Below are 23,449 nucleotides of genomic sequence, written 5' to 3'. Positions count from 1 at the left end.
GCCAGTGTAAACACTGTCATTGGATACCAGGTGCTTGTTTCTTCTGACGAATCCGTCAGAACTCGTCAGAACAAATTTTCGTCAAAACTCGCAACCCTAGCCTAAAGCCTACCGCCTTCCGTCAAACCTTGAAACGAGAGGCCGCGCTTGGTGGGAACAGCTACATTGTTTATCAAATATCTCGTTTTTTGAAGGAAAGCTCATTCTAGATTAAATTACCTTGAAATTGGTATACTTAAAGTAGTATTCACAGTGAAAATGATGAACTGTCATCTACGTTAGTAGGAGAAAAGTAAAATTATGAGTGAATTAGTAATACTATACCGAGTAGGAGATAGAGCTATCAAGGTAAGAGCAGAGGCTGCACAGTTCGCAGAACCAGAACAATTTCTCAAGTATTTTAGGCCTATTATGACGCTGCCAACAGCAAAATTCGCTTGAGGATTCAGGATTTTGGCCCAGCCTCATCTACTTGCTCCCAGCGCTATTCAGAAGAAAGCGGCAAGAAGCTTAACTATTTCGGCTAGCAATCGCGATAGACGATGACATTGATTTTATAAAAATACGGGACGAGACGAGCAGGACGTTCAGATGATGGTAATGGATAGGCCCTGCCCATTACAATGCAGTGCCTCTCCAGATTCTTGAAAAGCCCAAATAGCCTGAGCGGTAGTGGCGCTCAGAATATTTGGGCTTTTCAAGCGAATTTTTGCGCTTTGGCGATTGCGCTCGTCACATTGAGACATAAGATGTTAAGTCTCATTTGCACAGTAATTTCAATAGCTACGACGAAACAGACAGAAACACAGTCATGTTTACACATTACTGCTTCACTGCAGAAATGTGCTCCATTGTGGTAACCATAATCTAGCCGGCATCCAGTGCATCTTGTTTGCCCACAGGCTTCCCAAAGAGTGTAGAATAAAAAAGACAGGACATCGTTAAAAAAAATTGTTGGTTTTTAATTATAGGTGTAACCGCATTAATCATGTATAAAATCTTAAGCCCTGAAATAATCGTCAAAGTCATATTGCCCAGAAATCTTCTCGTATTAAGTACATGTTCAGACTGCGACCAAATCGGTCACCTAAGTTTCAGGTGTGAAAAACATGCGATAAATAACTGAATTATATAATTAATTTGCAAATCCTTAAAATGTTTATAAATGTTGCATTAAATAAACCAATAGGTACACTACAATTCTGCTTAAGAATATTCAAAAACCTATCATTTAAATTATGAATTACTTTTCTCCCCCTTATTACATGTCGCCAACGTAAAGGACGCAGTGCGGTTTTATGTTTCGGTTTCCATTCAGGAATCATTCTTGTACTCGAAATAAAAATTCACCGCATTCAACAACAGGCTCATAAGTAATGACATAATCAAATTGTAATAAAAACAAATTTCCAGTTTTGTAAATTTATATTAGTAACTTGATATAAAAATGAGATTTACCACACAAAATCATTATAAAACTTAAATAATATCAACATTTAGCCTTATACTTATATTCAAGCAGAATGGCTTAATAATTTTATTTAAACATGAGATATTCAACACACTTTATCACTAAAAAACTTAAATAGTATAATTAAGTTAACCACATACTTGCACGTTGCTTGATAACCAATTGTATTTTCGTATTCAATTTATCAGAATAGAATTATTAACAACAGAATGTAAACACGGAATATATCAAAATATGTTTAAGATATTCCGAATAATATTATTTTGTGTACAAGTTCAATAATTTCAAAAAATATCATATCTGTATTATATTCAAATCTGTTATATGTACGACGGCTAAAGAAAGCTAACGAACGGTACAGAAATAATGTATGTGTAGGTAGGTTCAGTGAGGGCGAGTTAATAAGAGATATTTTATATACAGCGTGGCATTACAACAACGAAATTAAATGTACACAGGGCTAAAGCTACTAAAACTTAACCTTAAAAAAAATATAATTCACATAAATCAATTTTCCATAACATCATATCGGAACACCCTGTAAGTAATCTAGTAGCCGCGAGCTAGCGTAGGCACTGAAACCTACTTCATCCACGCCGCGCCGTAGCTGTCAGATGTCGTAGGTAGGTCGCTCACGTAAGGGTGATTAAAATATTGTTTTTTAAATGTATAATATATTTGTTTGCAATTTTCAAAATTACAATTATTTACTTTAACTTTGAGAAATAATAATAATATTGACACACTTTTACACAAATTATCTTGCCCCAAGCTAGGCATAGCCTGTACTATGGGTCTACAAGAAAACGATATATTTAATACACTTAAACATATATAAAAAGATAGAAACATCCATGACTCGGAAACAAACATCCATATTAGTCATATAAATGATTGCACCTACCAGGATTCGAACCCGGGACCTCTAGCTTAGTAGTCAGGGTTAATAACCATTCGGCTATATGGGTCGTCAATTTTTTTTTTTAATTACGGTAAAGTTACTCTAGGCGTGTGTTCATTTAGTTCGTATTGTAGCGTTATGTTGTATAGACGAGCCCTTATATCCTAAGCCATTACACAGTAGATTACAGGTTTAGAGTCATTTCGTCTAAAAGTGATGATAGATCTGGATTACCACCGAAATTCTTAATCTGAAAAAAAAAAATCAGGTACATTTTGATAGAATTAAGCTCTGTTCAAACTGAGGCGAATAACGCGCGGGACGGAAGTCGCTCGCACCGGTTGTGTCAGCTAACTTGTATGTACGTGTTCAAATTGACGCGAGTAGTCGCTCAAGTTGAAGCGAAACAAGAGCGGGACGCCCGGCGGGATTGTTTGATCTCACAATGCATGGTGTTTCTCCACTGAAGAACCAAAAATGACACGCGGGAAGTCGCGTCAGTTTGAGAGGCTAAGCGAGCGAGCGAATTGCTCTAAAACGCTTCCCGCGTCCCGCGCGTTATTCGCCTCAGTTTGAACAGAGCTTTAAAGAAGGCTTTATTCGAAATGTGTTTTTACTAGAGACTAACACTATTCTAGAGTATAAATAAACAAACAATCGGAGATACAACAAGATAGAAATCGCTCTGTGCTTCCCCGGGTCATAAAAATAATAGGGAAGTCCCAGGCCCAAGCCAAGGGTGTTGTAAGAGGCTACTAAGATTTATTATTGTGTTTCGGTCTGAAGAACTTAAGGTCATAAGCGCAATTATTATTGTAGTGAAAGAACTTTCTTCAAATAAATGTACGACACAGAACAGAAAGAAAAATAATTGTCAAAGATAAATCAAATCAAAATAACTTTATTCGTGTTGATCAAGTAAATGACATTTATAAATGTCAAAAGGATCTTTTATATTTACCGCCACTTCGGAAAGGGTTGATCTTTAATGGGAAGAAGTGGCAAGAAAATCATTGCCAATCTTTTAAATCAACATTTACAACTTCATCTTTTTACAAATCATTTCAGACAATATATTATGTAAAGTGATCCAACAAAAATACTCAACGTCAAATACTCAATGCGTGTTAAAGTAGTTAGCCAAAACAATTACTAAGTGTAAATAAACAAAAGTTATTGAGTACAGTAGATGCATCAATCCACTTACACCGTAAATAAAGAAAAATTTTGCGAGCAATTTAAAGATTTTAAAAAATATAATAAATTTAATTTTAAAAGCTTGAAGCCGAGTTTTTACACGCTTTATATTAGCTTCACTTGTATGTTTGTATGTTTGTAACTTCGACTTCTTTGGGCGCGATTTTGACCCACTTTAAACGGCTAGATTTCGTTCAAACTTTGTAGATTTATCGAGGACCGATAAGATTACACTATTTTGATAAAATTATTCAATTTTTCAGTTGCAAAATATGATTTTTGTTAATTTATATAATTTTTAAATAAATAAATCACTAATAAGCGCCATCTAGTAATTTATTGTAAACTACAAAGGAAACGCGCGACATGTCAAGACAGTTCAAAATTAAAGTATCTAATTCGTTTAGAAGCGAATAAATGGCGGTGAATTTATATTTTCATTATAAATTATTAATGCGTGATTTAACTGAGCTAATTATTATAAGAGCTAGTTCGGGGATCTCGGGCTAGCTGAATTAAGTGATCATTCAATATAACTAAAATATTTTATTCGCAAATATTAAAATCCCTTCATTCAATCTAAAAAAATTAACTAAAAAATGAAAAATAAATAATAGTTTAAAAAAAAACTAAAGAACACGCTTTATATAAAATTCAACTAAAAAATAGAAAATAAATTTAAATTGAAAATAGTGTAAAAAAATATTATATATTTCATTATAAAAAAAGCGTGGGATGTAGAAGACTTATTATTTTAATAATATCTTAAAAAGCACCCCACGCTTTTTTTATAATGAAATATATAATATTTTTTACACTATTTTCAATTTAAATTTATTTTCTATTTTTTAGTTGAATTTTATATAAAGCGTGTTCTTTCGTTTTTTTAAACCATTATTTATTTTTTTAGTAACAGAATCATCCTGTAACTACAAGTAGCGCACGTTCACGAGCATGACGCATGGGCCAGCCATCGCCACCCTCAACCATTTAGAAAAGGGAACAACCGGTCGCAAGTTGACACCACAAGCATTAAGGCCCGCTTTCCACAAAAGCGGAGAGAAAAGGATACCTCTTGTCAGAGGTGATAAGCTGCGAAGCTGTCCGGTTATTTCGACAAATGCGGAGAGAAGATGTGAGCTGTGAGATATCGAAATGAGTCAAGTGATGTCTACGAAAATAAAAGTCAAATAAGGCTTTCGGGTATGCGAAACGCGGGGAGAAGGCAGCGGGCCAAAAAAGTGCCTATACCAACTCCGCTTGATCGCTGGACGCAGCAAAAAATTCTATAAAACAATGAAACATCTCCTCTCCAGTTGATCCATTTCCACCGAAGCTAAGCGAAGATGAGATGTGGAAATAACAAGTTCTGATTGGTTATTAAAATACATCTCCTCTCCTCTCCGCTTTGGTGGATACCGGGCCTTAAGCTAGCACGACTAACGGCCGTTTACAATATTCAGTCTATCTCTTACTTGAGATAAAAATCGTAACTATCGTTGACTTTTCTGTCCCTATAAACTTATCGACGGTAACTCACCTTATCCGTACACGCTTTTTGTCAATGGGACGACGTACAGCTTACCAGCGAAAGAAGTTTGTATGGAAATTGCAATTCACGCGTCCCAATATAAGGCGATAAGAATGACTAGTAATTTATCTCTATCTGTAGATGGTATATTGGGAACGGCCGAATATTGGACATAACTATGGATAGATAAGATCTTGTCATTAAACGGTGACAGCAATGTATCCGTAACTAGAGATACGTTATTGAAAACGGCCGTAAGTCTGTTACGAGATACCGATATATATATATATATAAGATAGATATATAAGCTCGGTAGCTTATATTGTCGCCCAATCACTCATGGCAATTTGAGAAAGACTCGGCTGTTTAATAATATAACCAATGAAAATGTAACATGGTAACACTGCATATATATTATCTATAATCGAGTAATAAAAAAATATACTAATTATTATTATATTCATCCTCACCTGATCTCGTATCCAATTTTCAAGTTCAATAATTTTGTCTCTGGTGTATTTAATGCTACCAAGTTTCTCTAGCAGTGACACGCAGTACTTCTTCAGTTCTGGATCCCTGGTATGTTGCTGGAGAATATCTTAACGAAAAGTTAAGGAATAATTCTATAAAAAATATTATGTGACCCTGTTTATAAAGTAGAGTGTCTCGCCTTCAGGATATACGGTTTGATTTTCTCAGAATTAAATTATAGCTCAAACCACGGACTTGTAAAAAAATAAGGACTCTGTGTCACCTTACATAACAGTGTAGCACCAAAACAAGCCGGTTAACGTGTAAATACATAGCCCCACGCACACACTTACACTACTACAGGCCGATATGCGAATTGTCATCGTCTGTGACAGATCAGTTTGCGTCGCAATTAAATATTTTAAAAATGCCGTCGTGCGATGTGACAAAGTGTAAAAACAATAACATGAAAGTATTTGTAAATATATGATTATTTAAGGGAGAAAAAATTGTGTAACTGGTATATCCCGTAACCGCATACACACTAGCATAAAGGTGCTTCACTTGCTAATAATAATATCAAGGCGCGGAGTCCATCATTTTTTACTAGTCCGTGGTCCAAAAATGTTCAGTAATTCACAATAAATTAATATCTAAAAGAACTGGCTACATGATTCAATCTAGCTTCCGTCCGATATATAACAACTGTTGTGTCGATAAACCCTATAAATAGGAGAGTATGTTGTTCCAACTGTAACTTTTTGAAGCGAAATTTTTATACGGACGTTCGCCGCGCGCCCACTCTATCCTTGCGAACCGTCAGATTTTAGCGTTGCACGAGAACGTCAGATTTAGTACCGTTACATGATATATCTAATATTTAAAATTCTCGTGTCGCAGTGCAAACTCCTCCGAAACGCCTAAACCGATTAATATGATTGATAATAATACTTATGATTGATAATATCAAATATAAAGATATCATATATCAAGTTCGCAGAGTTATTTTCAATGTTTTAATAATTTTCTTTATCTTAAAATTTTTTTATTTTTTAAGTGACAACCCTCACTTCTGTGATGAATAAGTATTGTATGATTTTTCTTGCTAATAAAGTTATTTCTATTCCTTTGAAATATAGTATATAACTAGTTTTAATTCAATTGTTTTATATCAATATTCATCAAAAATCGAATAGGCTGAATATGTGTATGATCCCGTCTCCTTTCGTTGTAAAAAAAATCCAATTGCAAAAACGCGCCATTTTATTTTTTGGTGTTAAATTTATTATTTTTTGTCATAAAAACACAAATTCTACAAAAATAAATCAAACGGAGGAACGTCCGCCGACGTCTCGAGAAGGACCAAAATTCGAAACAAGTCTATCAAAAACCTTGAGAAGAAACTATCAGTGCCGCCGTTACAGAAAACAAAAAAAAAAAAACTGGAAAAACTACGAGTCTATACGATTTGAGCGTTCAACAACTCCTGCACAAAAGGAAAAGTGACCATTAGTATTGGGTCATAAATCTAAAGTGCCGGCCAAAGGAAAAACCATTTGTGTTACTATGACACGAAGATAGTGGACCATACTTTAGCTAATATTAATAACACATTTAAGTCTACATTTAGATATTTAACTAAAAATAGTTTTACAAATGCGAACATTTCTTTTACGTTCAAAATTGTTTTAATTTTATGACAATAAGGAGCAAGACGAGCCGGACGTTCAGCCTAATTTATAAGCCCATTACAATGAAGTGCCTCCCAGGATAAAATCCAAAAATTCTGAGTGGCACTACAATTGCGCTCGTCCCCTTGATACATAAGTTGTTAAATCTCGTTTGCCCAGTAATTTCACTAGCTACGACGCCCTTCCGACCGAAACATATGATTCGTTCAACGCGCACCGTATGCCTTTGAGATATATAGTATACAGTGCGCGAACGGATATCTCATGATATATTCAAGTCAACAATCGTTGTTTGCAGCAGCTCCCTGGTTGATCGTGCCAGTAGTTATATGCTTGTCTCAAAGATTAAGCCACGCATGTCTCAGATCAAGCCGTATTAAGGCGATACCGCGAATGGCTCAATATATCAGTTTTGGTTCCTTAGATCTTACTCAGTTATAATGCTTAGAAAATACTGCTTCACGGCAGAAATAGGCGCTGTTATGTTGCCCATAATCTAGCGGTCATCCTGTACAAAGGTGCAATGGGAAGCCCACTGCTATGTATGAAAATATCCAACCTTCATTTCCTTTATGATATGTGTCGTACTATGAAATATACAGATCGTTGTGGCCAATCATTTGTTATATTATTTTTTACCGGCCGGCACTTTTGTTTTGAGCCCAAGTTAATATGAAATGGGAACGGTCTCCTTTCAATAGTTGCTCGAATTTTACTCTTAATTTTCAGTATTTTTATTGTTAGTATTTTCTATAATATTTTGAAATTCACACATTCCTTGTTTGTTTTTTACATTTTTCCGACAGCAATTTCCCACGTCAAAATGCTAAAAACAATCACCATCAACCACGCGGTTTTCAAGAAATTCCTTGCCTCGCACAGCCACTTTGTGAAATCAATTACCAGCTGCTGTTTTCCCGAACCGATACGACTTAGGGACCTTCAAGAAAAGAGCATAACTAAAAGGCCCGCATTGATCCCTCGTTTTGTGAATGTCCATGGGCGAATGCCTCACGTGAGTGGGTCTACCAGTGGGAGGCTCATTTGCACAGGATGCCGGCTAGAAGTAGTAATGTGTAAGCATTACTGTGTTTCGGTATGAAGGGCGCCGTAGCTAGTAAAATAACTAGGCAAATGAGACTTAACATATTATGTCTCAAGGTGAAGAGCGCAGTTGTAGTGCCATTCAGAATTTATGGGGTTTTTCAAGAAACCCGAGCGGCACTGCATTGTAATGGGCAGGGCGACCTAAGGGCGTATCAATTACTTTCAGCTGAACGTCCTGCTCGTCTTGTCCCTTATTATCATAAAAGAAAAGAGTCTCTTGCCCATTGCCCCCTCTTACATGAAATAACATCTTTTTTCAATATCCTACTTTCCACCCTTGTACCACAATGTACTATTTATTACAAATCTAAAAATATTATTCAATTGTATAAAGGATACTCAGAACAACCTCCCCGCCTTCCTGTTGAGCAGCGTGAATAATTGGCAGAGTGAATTTGCCCTCTGTCAGATCCTCACAGAAATATCGAGGATCCACTTTCTAAAAAAATAAAATAATTATTTGCAATCATGTTCAGCGATGAAGCTATTTTTTAAGCCACTAAAATATGTCTGTATCCTATTTTAGTAAAGATTTGATCATTTATACGACTAGATAGTCTGTGGCGACTTTGAACATGAGTGTCTAAAAATTTTGTGTAAGCCGCGATTTTAAGACGTAACTTGTCACGCACACTAAAGTAATAAGCCTGGCCTGTTTTCATTTCATTCTGACTCTATCTAGATGTATAAATTATCTAAGTTATTTGCAATCATGCTCAACGATTAAGCTTTGATTTAAGCCTTAAACAACCTCTAAAGTATGCCTGAATATGCAGATATCCAATTTATGCAAAGCAATTATACTGTCTTATGTAAAGTTGGTAGGACCGACGATCTGGTCAAGACCGCCGGAATATGTTGGATCAGGGTAGCGTAGGACCGATCATCGTGGAAATCTAGGGGGGAGGCCATTGTCCAGAACTGGACGTCTACCGGCTGATGATAATGATGATGTAAAGTTACGCAAACATTGACAACAAAACACATAATCGTGTAAAACGTATTGAGATGGCTTCTGGATATTTTTTTCTAAACAAAATAGCGTCATTTATACAACGTTAAACCTTGTATGCAGGTACTAATTTTCTCAAATAGGCAAATGCTTTAAGCTGTGCAACTGTGTAGGTTTATTATTTTTTCGCCATCAGAGTGACGAAATAACCTATATAGTAAAAATCACTACATATTACAAAACAAAGACCTCCGCCGCGTCTGTCTGTCTGTCTTTTCGCAATAAACTCAAAAACTACTGCAACAATTATGATGATGTTTCCACCAATGGATAATGTATGGTCAAATTGTATACTTATATATACATATAAATAAAATTGGAGTGTCTGTTTGTAATATTGAAAAAACTGTTTTTTATTACATGTATATGAATATATTTATATGGTACATACACCAAAATAACATTTATTGCCATTTTTGTCTGTCTATCTGTCTGTCTGTTTGTTCCGGCTTATCTCTGAAATGAATAGCCAATTTTGACGGGACTATTATTGACGAGTAGCTCATGTAAAAAAATTAGGCGAGGTTAGGTTTATTTTAGAAAAATTCTTTTATTTTAGAAAAATAAAGTAATGTTGCAATGTCTATGGCATGTATATGGCAAGACAACGTTTGCCGGGTCAGCTAGCCTTAGATATAGTTCTACAGAAAAGTACGCGATGGCATATGTCTATCTCTTAAGGAATCTTTATAAAATTGGCAATTATACAGCGGTAATGTAAAAGCTGTTTACACAAACACGATATCAATCCGTATCATTTTATTACAACATATAAATCAACTTTGATTACACAGTTCCGATAGTTATAGACTGCATTATTCCCAAATTCTTATATAATAAAAAAGAAAATTATTTTTTTTTATTGACAGAATAGGTCGTCAAGTTATAAATAAAAAAATGGGTTCGAATGGATGGAATTTTATTATAATGTATTATATTAATTAACGCTTAATATAACTTGTATAATAATAATAATAATAATATGTTGAGAGAAAAGAAAGAGGAATGGACCAAAATTATAACCGAATGGTACCCTAGACAAAGCACATGAAGCAGAGGAAGACAGACAAAGAGATGGGAAGATGATTTTAAGAGAGCAGCGGGCCCAGAATGGTTACGTATAGCAAAAGATAGAGACATGTGGAAAGCCTTAGACGAGGCCTTTGTCGAAAGACAAGCTGTTGTAAGTGGAGAACAACAGAATGCCAACAATAGATTGATAGTTTAAGTTACTGACTTACGTTCTTACCTCTATTAAAGTTTTTATATGTTTTGTTAATTAAGTTCAAAATAAAAGCAATAAAGAAAAACTTATTTTATTTCATTTTATTTATTTAATATAACTTACCGCACCGTTTCTACTCGCCCCGTCTATTGTATTTTTAATACTTATATTATTTTTATTTGCATCATGCAATTTTTCTAACGTCTGTAACAAAATAGTTTAGTATGAGTCAATAAAAGTATATCTCAGTATCGAAAGTATCATCGAAAATAAATTTATTATACGTCAATACGTTTTGCTTATCGGACAAAAAATTTGCTGAGTGTGATAAGACGCCTATTTCTGCCGTGAAGCAGTAATGTGTAAGCATTACTGTGTCTCCGTCTGAAGTGCGAAGCTATTGAAATTACTGGGCAAATGAGACTTAACATCTTAAGTCTCAAGGTGACGAGCGCCATTGTAGTGCCGCTCAGAATTTTTGGGGTTTTTCAAGAATCCTTAGCGGTGCGCATTGTAATGGGCAGGGCGTATCAATTAGCATCAGCTGTACGTCCTGCTCGACCCGTCCCTTATTTTCATTTAAAAAAAAAGAACTTAAACTTTTGTATTGGGCAGTCTTAGATTCTTAGTCAAATATTATGCTAGACTAAAGGTGCCATTCCACCAGTGTGCGACACTGTGCAGCGCAGTGTACGACACAAATGTCTCTTTCGATGGACTCGCACAAGTTAATATTTACAAAATGTGCGTGTGTTTGCCTGAATGTTCGCGAACTTGTGTTCGCTCACTCGTACAAGCAGTGGAGTCGCGTCAGCAAACGCGCACTGGCTTTTCAAGCACTCAGTCTTGCTTCCGCTATCGCAGCGCTTTAGGTACGATTCCACCAAAATAGTGTGCAGCACATTTGTTTACAAACATTTTGTGCAAAACTCCAGCATTGCACGCACTAAGCTTGTATCGCGTTTAGCTTCTGGCTCCACCGGCAAGACTGTGCGTATTTTTTGTAAACGCACAGTGTGGCACACTTGTGCACGAACATGTTCACTGAGAAGAGTTTTTTGTTTTCAGTTGTTAATATGGACGGGCCAGAAAACGTAGTGCTCTGTGCTGCAGCTTGTGTTTTATTATGTAGTCTGCTTAAAAAGAAGCGAAGAAAGAAACAGCGTTGTTGGTTGAGGCCTTTCCTACAGCGACGAAATCTTCATTCGAATTCAACAAAAAATTCGCGAACATTCTTTAAAAATTTCGAACATTTTGATTTCTTTACGTATTTCATAATGGACTGGACCAATTCTAAAACTATAGTATTCATAAATACGATTGAAACAATTCCAGCATTATATGACACGTATCATATTGATTATCGACTTTTCCCAATATACTACCTATAGATACAGATAAATTACTACCTTCTAGTGTCAATAATCTGAAGCTGTCCCAATATACCCGATAAGTCATTCTTATCGCCTTATATTGGGACGCGTGAATTGCAATAAACTTCTATCGCTGATAAGCTATACTTCGTCCTATTGACATTGACTGCGTGTACGGATAAGTTGAGTTACCGTCGATAAGTTTTTTGGTACCGAAAAACCAACAATATTTACTATTTTTAACTCAAGTAAGAGATAGACTGAATATTGGGAACGGCCGTATAAGAATAGGAATAAAAACCATGTTACATATCATCAGTTGACTACGACTCAAGTTAAATAATCAGAAAATGGAAAATTATTTTGGCTCAATACCGAAGAGAGAGAAAAAGCAAACTCGAAATCTCGAACGCTCTCGAAATGAACATGTTCGTGTACAAAACAAAATGGAGTCTTCTAAGAAAACCTGTTATGAAATTTGGAAAGTTTAAGTAACGACTTACAAATAAAATTTGCATAAAGTTATACCCGAGAATAAACAAAGAATATGCAAAATGTTTATAAATAGACATTTTGCTTATGATTGGTTTATTCGGACGTAGGACTAGGTAACACTGAAATTGTTTATAAAATGAAAAAAAACGACTTAATGTAAAAAGTTGCCAATACTTATATTGTTTTTCGAAGTAATTTCTGTTCCTCTCTACAAATCGTCGCATTCGATGGAAACACTGAGAAAAGCAGTGCGCCCATTCTTCCTTAGGGGTCTCTTTTATGGCATTTTCGTACGCTTTCACCACATCTTCAGGGCTCGTAAAGCGAATACCTCGAATTTTATCTTTAGTTCTTGGGAATAAATGAAAGTCGCAGGGCACCAGGTCAGGACTGTATGGCGGATGACTCATTATGTCGACACGTGCCATAGTCAAATATTCTACAGTCCGTTTTGCGGAGTACGCTGAAGCATTGTCTTGGTGAAGGAGGATCCTGCTTCGAGGGCGCTACTGTCGAATATTTTACAAGACGACAGGCAAACAGCGATTGACATAACAGTCTGCAGTAACTGTCCTTCCATCTTATAGCACAACTGTCGCGAAATGACCTTTCCGACCAAAGAATGAGGCAATCATCTTTTTTCCTTGACTTCTTCCTTTCTTACCCTTAGTTGGCCGATCCTCGAAAGGAAAAACACACTGAGTTGATTGTCTTTTGGTTTCGGGTTCGTAGCAATATATCCAGCTTTCAACATCTGTGACGATGTCAAATACAGCATTTGAGTCACCGCCGTTGAAATTATCTAACATTTGGCGACACCAGTCCATGCGAAGGTGTTTCTGGTCGTCGGTTAAAGTATGGTGAAATACATCTGGTACAAAGCTTCCTGACGCCTACATGTTCGTGTAATATTTTTTGAACTTGACTCATACCAATGCCTAGGCTTGCCCGTATCTGCTGATAGCTCACTCTCTTATCTTCCTCTATCATGCGTCACACAGCACTGATGTTATCTTCAGTAGTCGCTGTTAAAGGACGTTCCTCACGCGGATCATCATTGTTACGTCCACGCTTAAACTTGTCAAACCAATTGTAAATAGTGGCACGAGATGGGGCTTCATTAATAAATGCAAATCGCAGCCTATCATAGCTTTGTTGTTGAGTAAGCCCACAACGAAAGTCATGATAAATTATTGACCGAAAATTTTCTCGCTCATTTTCACATTTAACAAGAGTTTTAGATTTGCCGCTATTTCACAAATACAAACGACAAATGAATGCAATAGGTTACCAAAGAGTTCTTAAATTGAAATTCAAAAAAAGGTTTTCAATACCAATATTTCTAACTGGCCAGTTCTAAACATTTTCAGTGTTACCCACGTATAACGTTTGCTGCGTTTATTTACAAGGCTGATTGACATTTCGAAGACTTCAGAATTATCATTGTATTATTATATATAATTATAGTGTTGTCAGGGATATAGTCAACATTTTTAATATGCTTGATTTATTCGCAGGTATAATATATTTGTATAGTTAGTTATAACAGTTTGTATAGTATCTAATATATAAAATTCTCATGTCGCGGTGTTTGTAGTTAAACTCCTACATGAAATTTTGAGTGCATATTGGTTAAGTCTGAGAATCGGACAACATCTATTTTTCATCCCCCTAAATGTTAAGGGTGGTCCACGGCAATTTTATTTTTTATTTTTTGACATTTTTGTTTAAATTTGTTTGATTATGAGTCAGAATTAAAAAATACATACAACTTCAAATTTTCACCCATTGATCGTAGTTTGTTTAGTTTTTTTAGTATCGCGATTTTAATATCGGCAATACAACGTTTGCTGGGTCAGCTAGACTATATATATTTTTGTCAAGTTTATTTGTAAGGCCATAAAAGATTTCCGATTGCGTCATCTATACTTAAAACTAATGACTTACCGCACCGTTTGTTTTATGCACATTCATTGCATTATTTTTAACACTTGTATTGTGTGTATCTGCACCGGGCAATTCCTCTAACGCCTGTAAGACGATAATTCAATATTTATTCGATATATATAAGAAGAACATAAACAATGTTTCGTTTTATTAAATATATAATAATTATGAAACGCCCCCTTGACCTTTCTATTAGGATGTCTTAGCAAGCACAGCTAAATCTCAGCTGTCAAATGATTATTAATACCAATTCAAAGATTATGCTAAGCTTGAGTTCATCTAAGTTTAACGTAAGTAAAGTCTGAACAAAGTCTAAGGCGTCTTAAGTCTAAGTATCAGCTCGATCCATTTGACCGCGTGCAACGCAGAGCAGCTCGAATTATCGGGGATCCAGTGCTTTGTGAACGGCTGGATCACTTGGCGTTGCGTAGAGACGTCGCTTCATTATGTGTCTTCTACCGCATTTATCACGGTGAGTGTTCCGAAGAGCTGTTTAACCCGATTCCTGCCGCCGAATTCCACCTACGCACGACACGACACGACCTGTTTCTGCCGTGAAGCAGTAATGTGTAAGCATTACTGTGTTTCGGTCCGAAGGGCACCGCAGCTAGTGAAATTACTGTGCAAATGAGATTTGACATCTTACGAGTATGTCTCAAAGTGACGAGCGCAGTTGTAGTGCCGCTAAGAATTTTTGGGTATTTCAAGAATACTGAGTGGCACTGCATTGTAATGGGTAGGGCTTATCAATTACCAGCAGCTGAACGTCCTGCTCGTCTCGACACTTATTTTCATAAAAAACACATATTACCTTTAAAATTATTATATATTTAAATATTAAAGTAAAGTTATTATATAGTAAAGTAATATCTTTCCTACCTCCATGTTCACTAAGTTCCAGTAATCATCACATAGCTGAAAATATAATCCCAAATGTTTGACGAGTTTCGTGTAATCCTTATCATTGTCGCTAAATAACTGCATCACCTTATAGGCAAGATTGAACATGTTGCCAGTCTCTGAAACGAATAATAATTAATAATAATAAATATCGGGGACCCAGTGCTCTGTGAACGGCTGGATGACTCAGCGTTGCGTAGAGACGTCGCTTCAAAGTGTGTCTTCTAACGCATTTATCACAGGGAGTGTCCCAAGAGCTGTTTCACCTGATTCCTGCCGCCGGATTCCACCCTCGCACGACACGCCACAAATAATGATAAAATCATCCCCACAGTGCGGTTTTCAACGAACATTCTTCCACGTAAAACCAAGCTGTGGAGGGGCTTCCTTGTGTAGTGTTTCCAGATGAAAACGAAATGGGTTCCTACAAAAAAATTCTTCCTTCTTTAAAAGCCGGCACCGCTCCAGTGATTCCTCTAGTGTTGCAATAGAGTGTGGGCAGCGGTAATCACTTAACATCAGATGACCCATACGGTAATTTTGTCCCACTTTTCCATACAAAAACATAAAAAATATGTAAAATTTTTCGTAGTTTCGTAAAAAATAATTTTGTAGAGCTTACTTTGCATTAACGTATATTTGTACTGATTTTCACTTGGACATTGGAATCGTTCTCTCCAATATATTTCTTTTCCTTGCCCACGAATAATTTCCAAATAATTTTCACAATACAACTGTCCGATCTAAAAAATTTAATAATTATAGATTAAAATAATGTTCATTGTCATTCAGAGGGCCATGGAGAAGGCTATGCTCGGAGTTTCCCTGCGAGAATGAATCAGAAATAAGGATATTCGTAGGAGAACCACAGTCACCGACATAGTTCAGATGGTTGCGAAACTAAAGTGCAGTTGACATGGCACTTAGCTCGACGGACAGATGGCCGTTGGGGTATTAAAGTCCTCGTATGGCGAACACGTACTGGAAGACGTAGTGTTGGTAGGCCTCCAACAAGACGGGCCGACCGGTCCATATCGCCGGAGTAGTATCGTCCCGGATTGGCATAAAAAAACTATATGTAATAAATAATCAAAAATAGCATGTGTACAAACAAGTAATATCCGGACGAAAGAGCCTTCCTTGGATTCTTAAGAATGTACAAAACTTGAACAACAAAAAACTAATAGAACATCTGGATTCGAACCGGGATCTTCTGCTTTCCGGATCACCCAATGTCCTTGTATATTGTGGCGAAATTTACCTTTGTATTCTTATGTTACTGTAGCTGTTTCTCATTAAAACACGGATAAAACTACATTCTCTTTAATTGAAACCTAGCTAGATCGATTTATCGCCCCCGAAATCCCCTGTATGCTAAACAAATATAAGTATAAGGTGTTGATGTAGTTACTTTAATTGATAGATACAATAACATTAAAAAGATGTAAATAAAGAAGTAAGTGGGTAGGTAATGTTGAATTGTAACGTTATAAATTATTTTAATACAATCAAATCAAAATAACTTTCTTTTTACATTAACTGGCTCCGTCGACTGAACGGCCAACGTCAAGGTGGAGAGATTATTTTTATTTTTATTTAGCTGATTGAAGTATATAAAGAGCTGATTTAAAAGGAAATGATCGGTTGGTATAGCTGTGGTTTTTTTGTGAACTGAAGAATAGGCAACAAGAATTAGTACGGTTAGTAATAAACACCCATAATATTAACTACCTTGTTTGTATCTGTGTGTTCATGTGTATGGAAATGACACTTATCAATGTCAAGATTTTTCTTATTCCTTTAACATTTACCCACTTCGGAAAAGGTTGAGCTTTAATGAGAAGAAGTGGCAAGAAACTCAGTGGGACTCTTTTAAATCAATATCGTTTACAGCTTCATCGCTTTACAATTAATTATTTATATTACTATATGTGTAAAGTGATACAACAAAAAATACTCAAACTTCAAATACTCAATGCCTTGCACGAGAAATTTAAACAAATGTAAATTAAAAAGTAGAAACAAGAATTATTGAGATACTTCAATCCACACACACTGGTTGGTTCAAAATTGATTTAAAAATAAGGATAATTGGACTATTCAATATCCTATGATAACACTTTCCTTATTTGGAAGCAACACCAGTCTCTTTACTCGACCACATCGTGTTTAAGCGAATTGCGATTTCCGAATAACACATAAGGCCAGTTTTACAAATTTAGTTTAAATTTGAAGTTTTACCTAGTTACTACATTTAATAATAGTGCCTTTAAGTTAAATAAATATGAGTATTAAATAAAAAAATAATGATAAATTATTTAGTCAGTTGGTAAGCGTTTTCAAAATAATAAAATTCATAATTGGCGTTCAAAAAAGGTCCACTTAAATTCTCCTTGCAGATATAAAATTCTAGGGTATATATAGGGATTTAAGTTGCCCTTTTGCTCAGCTCCTGGGTAGCCTCAAGGCAGATTATGTCTTCTCGCAATAGCATTTCCAAAATCATTAAGCAACCAAGTCAGAGACCATTGCATTTCTGATTGGTAACGATAAAAAGACAATCTATTAATGCAAACTCGACTCAATAAAGTGACAGAATTATCTCGTATTACTTCTACTGAACTCACCTGAACCTTCAGAAATTTCTTATATTAAATACGTACCATTGGATGTCCAAGAGTTAGCAGTCTTTCCAGGCACAGTGTCATGACGTGTATTGACGCATTGGATGTAAGTGGGACTCCATAGACCAGGTGTGCTGACGGGATAGTTCGGCGAACTAAAGTGTTGTCCTGGATGTCATCCATCCTTACAATAAAAAGAAACATTTTTATGTTTGCAGTATTATTATTTCAAATTTTATCTAAAATCTTAACTTTTCGGCAGAAAATGCGAAACTATAGACCCCACATGAATAAGTCTGGCTCAGGGACTATACGACATTAAAGAAGCTTATCAAATTGCAAGGTATTTAATGCCTTTGTCTTAATCAGGCTCAGGATTACTGGTGTACTGGTGTACCGTACGACTGTGCATTATAATAAGTTAAAAAGCGGCCAAGTGCGAGTCGGTCTCGCCCGCCTCGCAGCAAGTAACATAATAGAAAAGCTATATAAAAAGGAAAATTAAATTAAATAATTTAAATAGAAAAGGCTAAAAATCTTTGCTCAAAATCATACAGTGCAAATGAGCTCTCATCATTTATACGTTTTAAAAAAAATACTTACTAGATAGATCTCGTATAAAATATTTTCAGTCGAAAGTTGCATGGTAAATGTATTTTATTATATTACATCATATATCCTTTTTTAGTTTCATTATTCCCTTATTTTAGAAGTTACAGGGAGGGGGGGGGGGGGTGACATTTTACTTTTACTTTTTTTCTAAACTATTCAGTTTAGAAAAAAATTAAAATTACAACTTTAAACCGAGCTTAATAAAACTCGATTTTACTTAAACTGTCAGTCTCCAAAGATAAGATGAAGATTACATGTCACATACAACTGAATGTATCAAATAGCTGTCAGTACTGTCATCGATAAGTATTGATGACACAATCAAAATCTGACAGCTCTTGAACTTAAAGTAATTTTATTATAAGCGTCCAACGCGTTTAAGCTATAGCTGCGTTTACTTAGTGTTAGTAAAATGCGAATTAAATCTGTTAACTCGTTTATAGGCGTAAACTTAGTTCAAAGTGTTCTAATCTAATTTAAATGGTGCAATCAGCCCAACATACATACAACAATCATGTATATTTTATTTTAGTACTTTCCGACTTCCATTTACCTTTTACGCTGCCGAACCATCATCATTTTTTTACTATGATTCCCCATTTTGTATTTGTTTGCTAAAATCTTACGCAAGGAGAAATGAACACAGTACCACATCCTTGGCAGTGGTCACGGGCGTACTGCTGGTATGAGGCGTCGCGTTTGGTTTATTACGAAAAAAATTGCTATAAAATAATTCACAAAGCGTATAGATAAAACCAACGAAGAAATTTATAAATACTAATAAACTATCCAATAAAATAAGTTTTGTGTAGATAGCTATCATAGTTTTATGATAATATAAAACAATTCAATTACAAAAGCTCATTTTTCACAAAAAAATAAATCTATCGAGATTTTTTTTTCGTAATCGTGTTTTCGAAACTGCCATAATGAAGATAAACATGTTCAAAAGATTGGAACCATTGGATAGTATTCTTAAAAGTATTTTAAGTAGATTTTCAAAAGTTTGTACGACAATAGCGCCTTAATTCTTCAGTAAAGTTGACATTATTTATTAATCTCGACGTTTGTTTCCTTAATTTTACAGTAATTGACTTCACCGGCTAATATCATCCGTTATCTATTAATTCAACAGCATTTAATTCGGATACTATATTAAGTATACTTACAGCAATGAGCCAGTATGTAACATCTGAATAGACTCAACAATGAATTGTGCTTTTTCCTTTGGCAAGCCCATCCAGTGGTTGAAAGACATGGCAAATCTTACACGTATATCTTTGGAAGGCATTTGTAGCATATAGTTGTGAGGCGACAGGAGTTCCTGGGAATTTAATTATTACGATAAACAACGAAACAATTGGCAGCCATCGGCAATAAAGATATTATAGAATTTAAGTAAGAAAAGTCGGTATTAAGACTATTAAAGATAAAATTATATATGTTTTACGTGGTTATATTGAGAGTTTCTTGGACAAGGTATTTATCTTTATCTATTGTTATCTATCTATAGTGCGTGTGGTAGCGCAGAATAACACCACCCCATCTCCTCTTGTGGATGTCGTAAGAGGCGACTAAGGGATACATACAAAGGATGAGGGCAGGCGCAGGACCAATCGTCATGGTGATCTTTCGGCGCCTATTTCTGCCGTAAAGTATAATGTGTAAGCATTATTGTGTTTCAGTGTGAAGGGCGCAAAAGCTAGTGAAAGTACTGGGCAAATGAGACTAAACATCGTATGTCTCAAGGTGACGAGCGCAATTGTAGCGCCGCTCATAACTTTTTGGGTTTTAAAGAACATGAGCGGAACTGCATTGTAATGGGAAGGGCGTATCAATTACAATCAGCTGAAAATGGTATCGAACCTATCGGAGGCCCTTGATAAGCATCATAACGCAGTGCTAGAATGGGCGCATCCGCAAATCTAGTTGCTACCAACAGTGATTGAACGTGAGTGTAGCCGTTTTAAATATATTCAATAGATACTTATAATAATAATAAAAAAAATAGAAGTCGTATTTAGAAAGAATAGAGAAGACTTTGAAAACAGCTTATAACCTTATGCTTATTTTCATCACCAATAGTATTGTTTTTATGAAAATAAGTGTCAAAATGACGTTCAGCTGATGGTAATTGATATGCCCTTCCCATTACAATGCAGTGCCGCTTAGAATTCTTGAAATACCCAAAAATTCTGAGCGGCACTACAACTGTGTTCGTCTCCTTGAGACATAAAATGTCAAGTCTCATTTGCCCAGTAATTTCATTAGCTACGGCGCTCTTCAGACTGAAGCACAATAACGCTTACACATTACTGCTTCAGAACAAGGCAGAAAAATCTCAGATAGCGGTCGAGATGACTTCTACTCTTTACCTACTCTCTGTTGAACTTGCCTGAAGATGTCGTGTTGCAAACCAACTTTAGCACCAATTACGTAATAACTGAGAGAGAATGACCGTTAAGTTGAGACTGAATAAATTGACAGACTTGGAATTATATGGATCTCATAACTTTTACGGTAAAAGAACTGAGTTGCGAGAGTTGGTTTTTGTACAAGTTATGTTTTTGATGGCATAATGCTTACAAATTACTGCTTCACGGCAGAGAAAGGCACCGTTGTGGGCCCCATAATCTAGCCGGCATCCTGTGCAAAGGAGCCTCACACTGGTACATCTACTGAAGTGATTTTGAAAATTCTATTACAAATGGAAAGCCACATTATTTGAGAGCTTCACAGGCTATTTATTAACGCAAAAAATGAAAAGTATATTACGTGATTTTTGAATTTGCAAAGTGTACAAAGCGGTTGAACGAAATCGTTTTTTACGAACGCTGCGTTTACGACTTTAGTATATATGTATGTGGCAGCATCTGAACATCAACTGATATGGTAACACTGATAAATATTGACGAATTCGAGAGTCACAATTAGTATCGCCTATGATGATGAGCAATAGTTCCTGCGGCGGTTTTTTTCTCTTTTTTTTATGGAAGAGGAGGACAAACGAGCGTACGGGTCACCTGGTGTTAAGTGATCACCGTCGCCCACATTCTCTTGCAACACCAGAGGAACCACAGAAGCGTTACCGGCCGTTAAGGAACGTGTCCGCGCTTTTTTTGAAGGTACCCATGTCGTATCGTCCCGGAAACACCGCACAAGGAAGCTCATTCCACTCATTTGTTGTACGTAGAAGAAATTCCTTGAAAAGTGTGGGGGAACGCCACATATCCAGATGATGGGGCGGATATCTTAATATGTGTGACATGTGAAGGTGGAATTCGGTTTCAGGAATCAGTTGAAACAGCTCTTCGGAACACTCCCTGTGATAAATGCGGTAGAAGACACACAATGAAGCGACATATCTACGCAATACCAAGTGATCTAGCCGTTCACAGAGTACTGGGTCCTTTCGTACATCAAAGAAACCTAGTATAATCACATAGCATAAGCAACTTTAAACAGAAATTTAAGCGCGAATGAATGTCATATTTAACTTTTGACGGTAAATTTACATTAGATAATACCCACCTAGATTTGGGAGATTTTTGAACAGCTTTGCTGTTCGGAATATTACTTGAATTTCTGGACAATAATAATACTTACATTGTAATAGTTACGCTTAAGAATAACTTACCAGTGGAACTTTAAAAAATAAAATAGATAATATCAGAATATCAAACAATCTTAACTTACCTTCTCTAAATAAAGTTTACATTCACCTTCGTCTTGTATCATCTTGAAGTATATTATAATTTAACTTTTAATTAAATTTAATGAAACAGAATAAATTAAATAATTTGCTAATAATTGAATCTCTGTGTAAAATCCAATTTAACACAACCGGTTGCACACAAGAAGCTTAGCTTTATGTACAATATTGTTGAAGGTTAGGATCTTGTTTAATTCCAACTACAATAATATGTATTAAAAATTCTCATAAGATAAATACAATTAACTTAATCGAGGTTCATTGACTTTATGATTTAAGTACCTGAGAATCTCAGGAGCAAAGTACTTTAAAGACGTTAAAACTGAAACACGAGGTTAAAACTGAAGGCTTTCATTGATCGATAGATGATAGATGATAGTTGACAGGAGTCGAGAAACTGTCAGTTACTAGACTTCTGTCAATCTCAGACACCATTGAATATGTTGTGCTGGAAAGGCAGCGAAACATATTTATAAATAAATAATTTCAATTATTATGATTAACTAATTAAAGATAGTTAGGACTACCGACTAATGTTTCTAAATTTATTGAAGTGACACTTCTTTAGGCGCGTCTTGGCGGTAACTTGGAAATTATTTCTGACAGATGTAACGCTCAGTAAAAAAGTTAATTGAAACAATTTTTTAAGCCATTATAATTTTATGGTTTAAATAAAAACATTTCAATATGCTCAGTAATATTTTTTGAAAATCTCCAAGTGGATAATTTGCTTATTTATTACTACTTTTGTAATAAATAATATAACATTTATCAGAATTTTTCTGACATTAGCAACATTCGTTAATTTGTTTTTCGTTTCTTCGTCTATTATTAGGATAGGCAAAGGGTTCGAGCCCATACAGCCATATTCGTTAATATTTAATAACATCATCATATTATTATCAATTATTTTATTTAATGAGTAAATATTTTGAAATGTGCGAATGGTATTAATGAATTATAAATAGAATAATAATAATAAAATGGCGGAATCCCAGGTACATTTTACTCTTTTATCAATAAATAAGCATAAAAGAGAAAATCAAGAACCTGATAATGACCTCAGCTTTAAAAAGTTTAAGTGTTTATTTTCTGATGAATAATAATATCCAAATATAACATTAAACCATTCTTTGTAAAATATATAAAATCTCACTGGATTAAATAATATTATTTATTT

At 35.4% G+C, this 23,449-nt stretch overlaps 1 protein-coding gene across 1 annotated transcript; it reads right to left on the bottom strand.

Annotated features, from left to right (window-relative positions):
* Positions 1-1,443: 1,443 nt before the first annotated feature.
* On the bottom strand, positions 1,444-22,389 carry LOC126979958 (geranylgeranyl pyrophosphate synthase-like). Its single transcript, XM_050829550.1, has 10 exons — positions 22,254-22,389; positions 19,727-19,881; positions 17,985-18,129; positions 15,944-16,064; positions 15,301-15,440; positions 14,422-14,505; positions 10,730-10,810; positions 8,709-8,808; positions 5,571-5,698; positions 1,444-2,622 (listed from the first exon to the last, which is right to left on the bottom strand). Exons 1-10 carry the CDS (start codon positions 22,293-22,295, stop codon positions 2,557-2,559), a joined length of 1,062 nt encoding a protein of 353 aa, XP_050685507.1. The 5' UTR covers positions 22,296-22,389; the 3' UTR covers positions 1,444-2,556.
* Between the last annotated feature and the right edge of the window lie 1,060 nt (positions 22,390-23,449).

The sequence above is a fragment of the Leptidea sinapis genome, chromosome 1, assembly GCF_905404315.1.
Source record: "Leptidea sinapis chromosome 1, ilLepSina1.1, whole genome shotgun sequence".
Lineage (NCBI taxonomy): Eukaryota > Metazoa > Arthropoda > Insecta > Lepidoptera > Pieridae > Leptidea > Leptidea sinapis.
Note: the sequence above shows the minus strand (reverse complement) of the source record. Positions and strands in the feature narration are given on the sequence as shown.

Excerpts from the sequence above, each read along its gene's own strand:
- LOC126979958 (XM_050829550.1), bottom strand. The coding sequence starts at position 22,295 with ATGATACAAGACGAAGGTGAATGTAAACTTTATTTAGAGAAG. Across the intron at positions 16,065-17,984 it reads TAACTCTTGGACATCCAATG|ATCGGACAGTTGTATTGTGA; the intron begins GTACGTATTTAA and ends TAAATTTTTTAG. Across the intron at positions 14,506-15,300 it reads GGAACTTAGTGAACATGGAG|GCGTTAGAGGAATTGCCCGG; the intron begins GTAGGAAAGATA and ends ATCGTCTTACAG.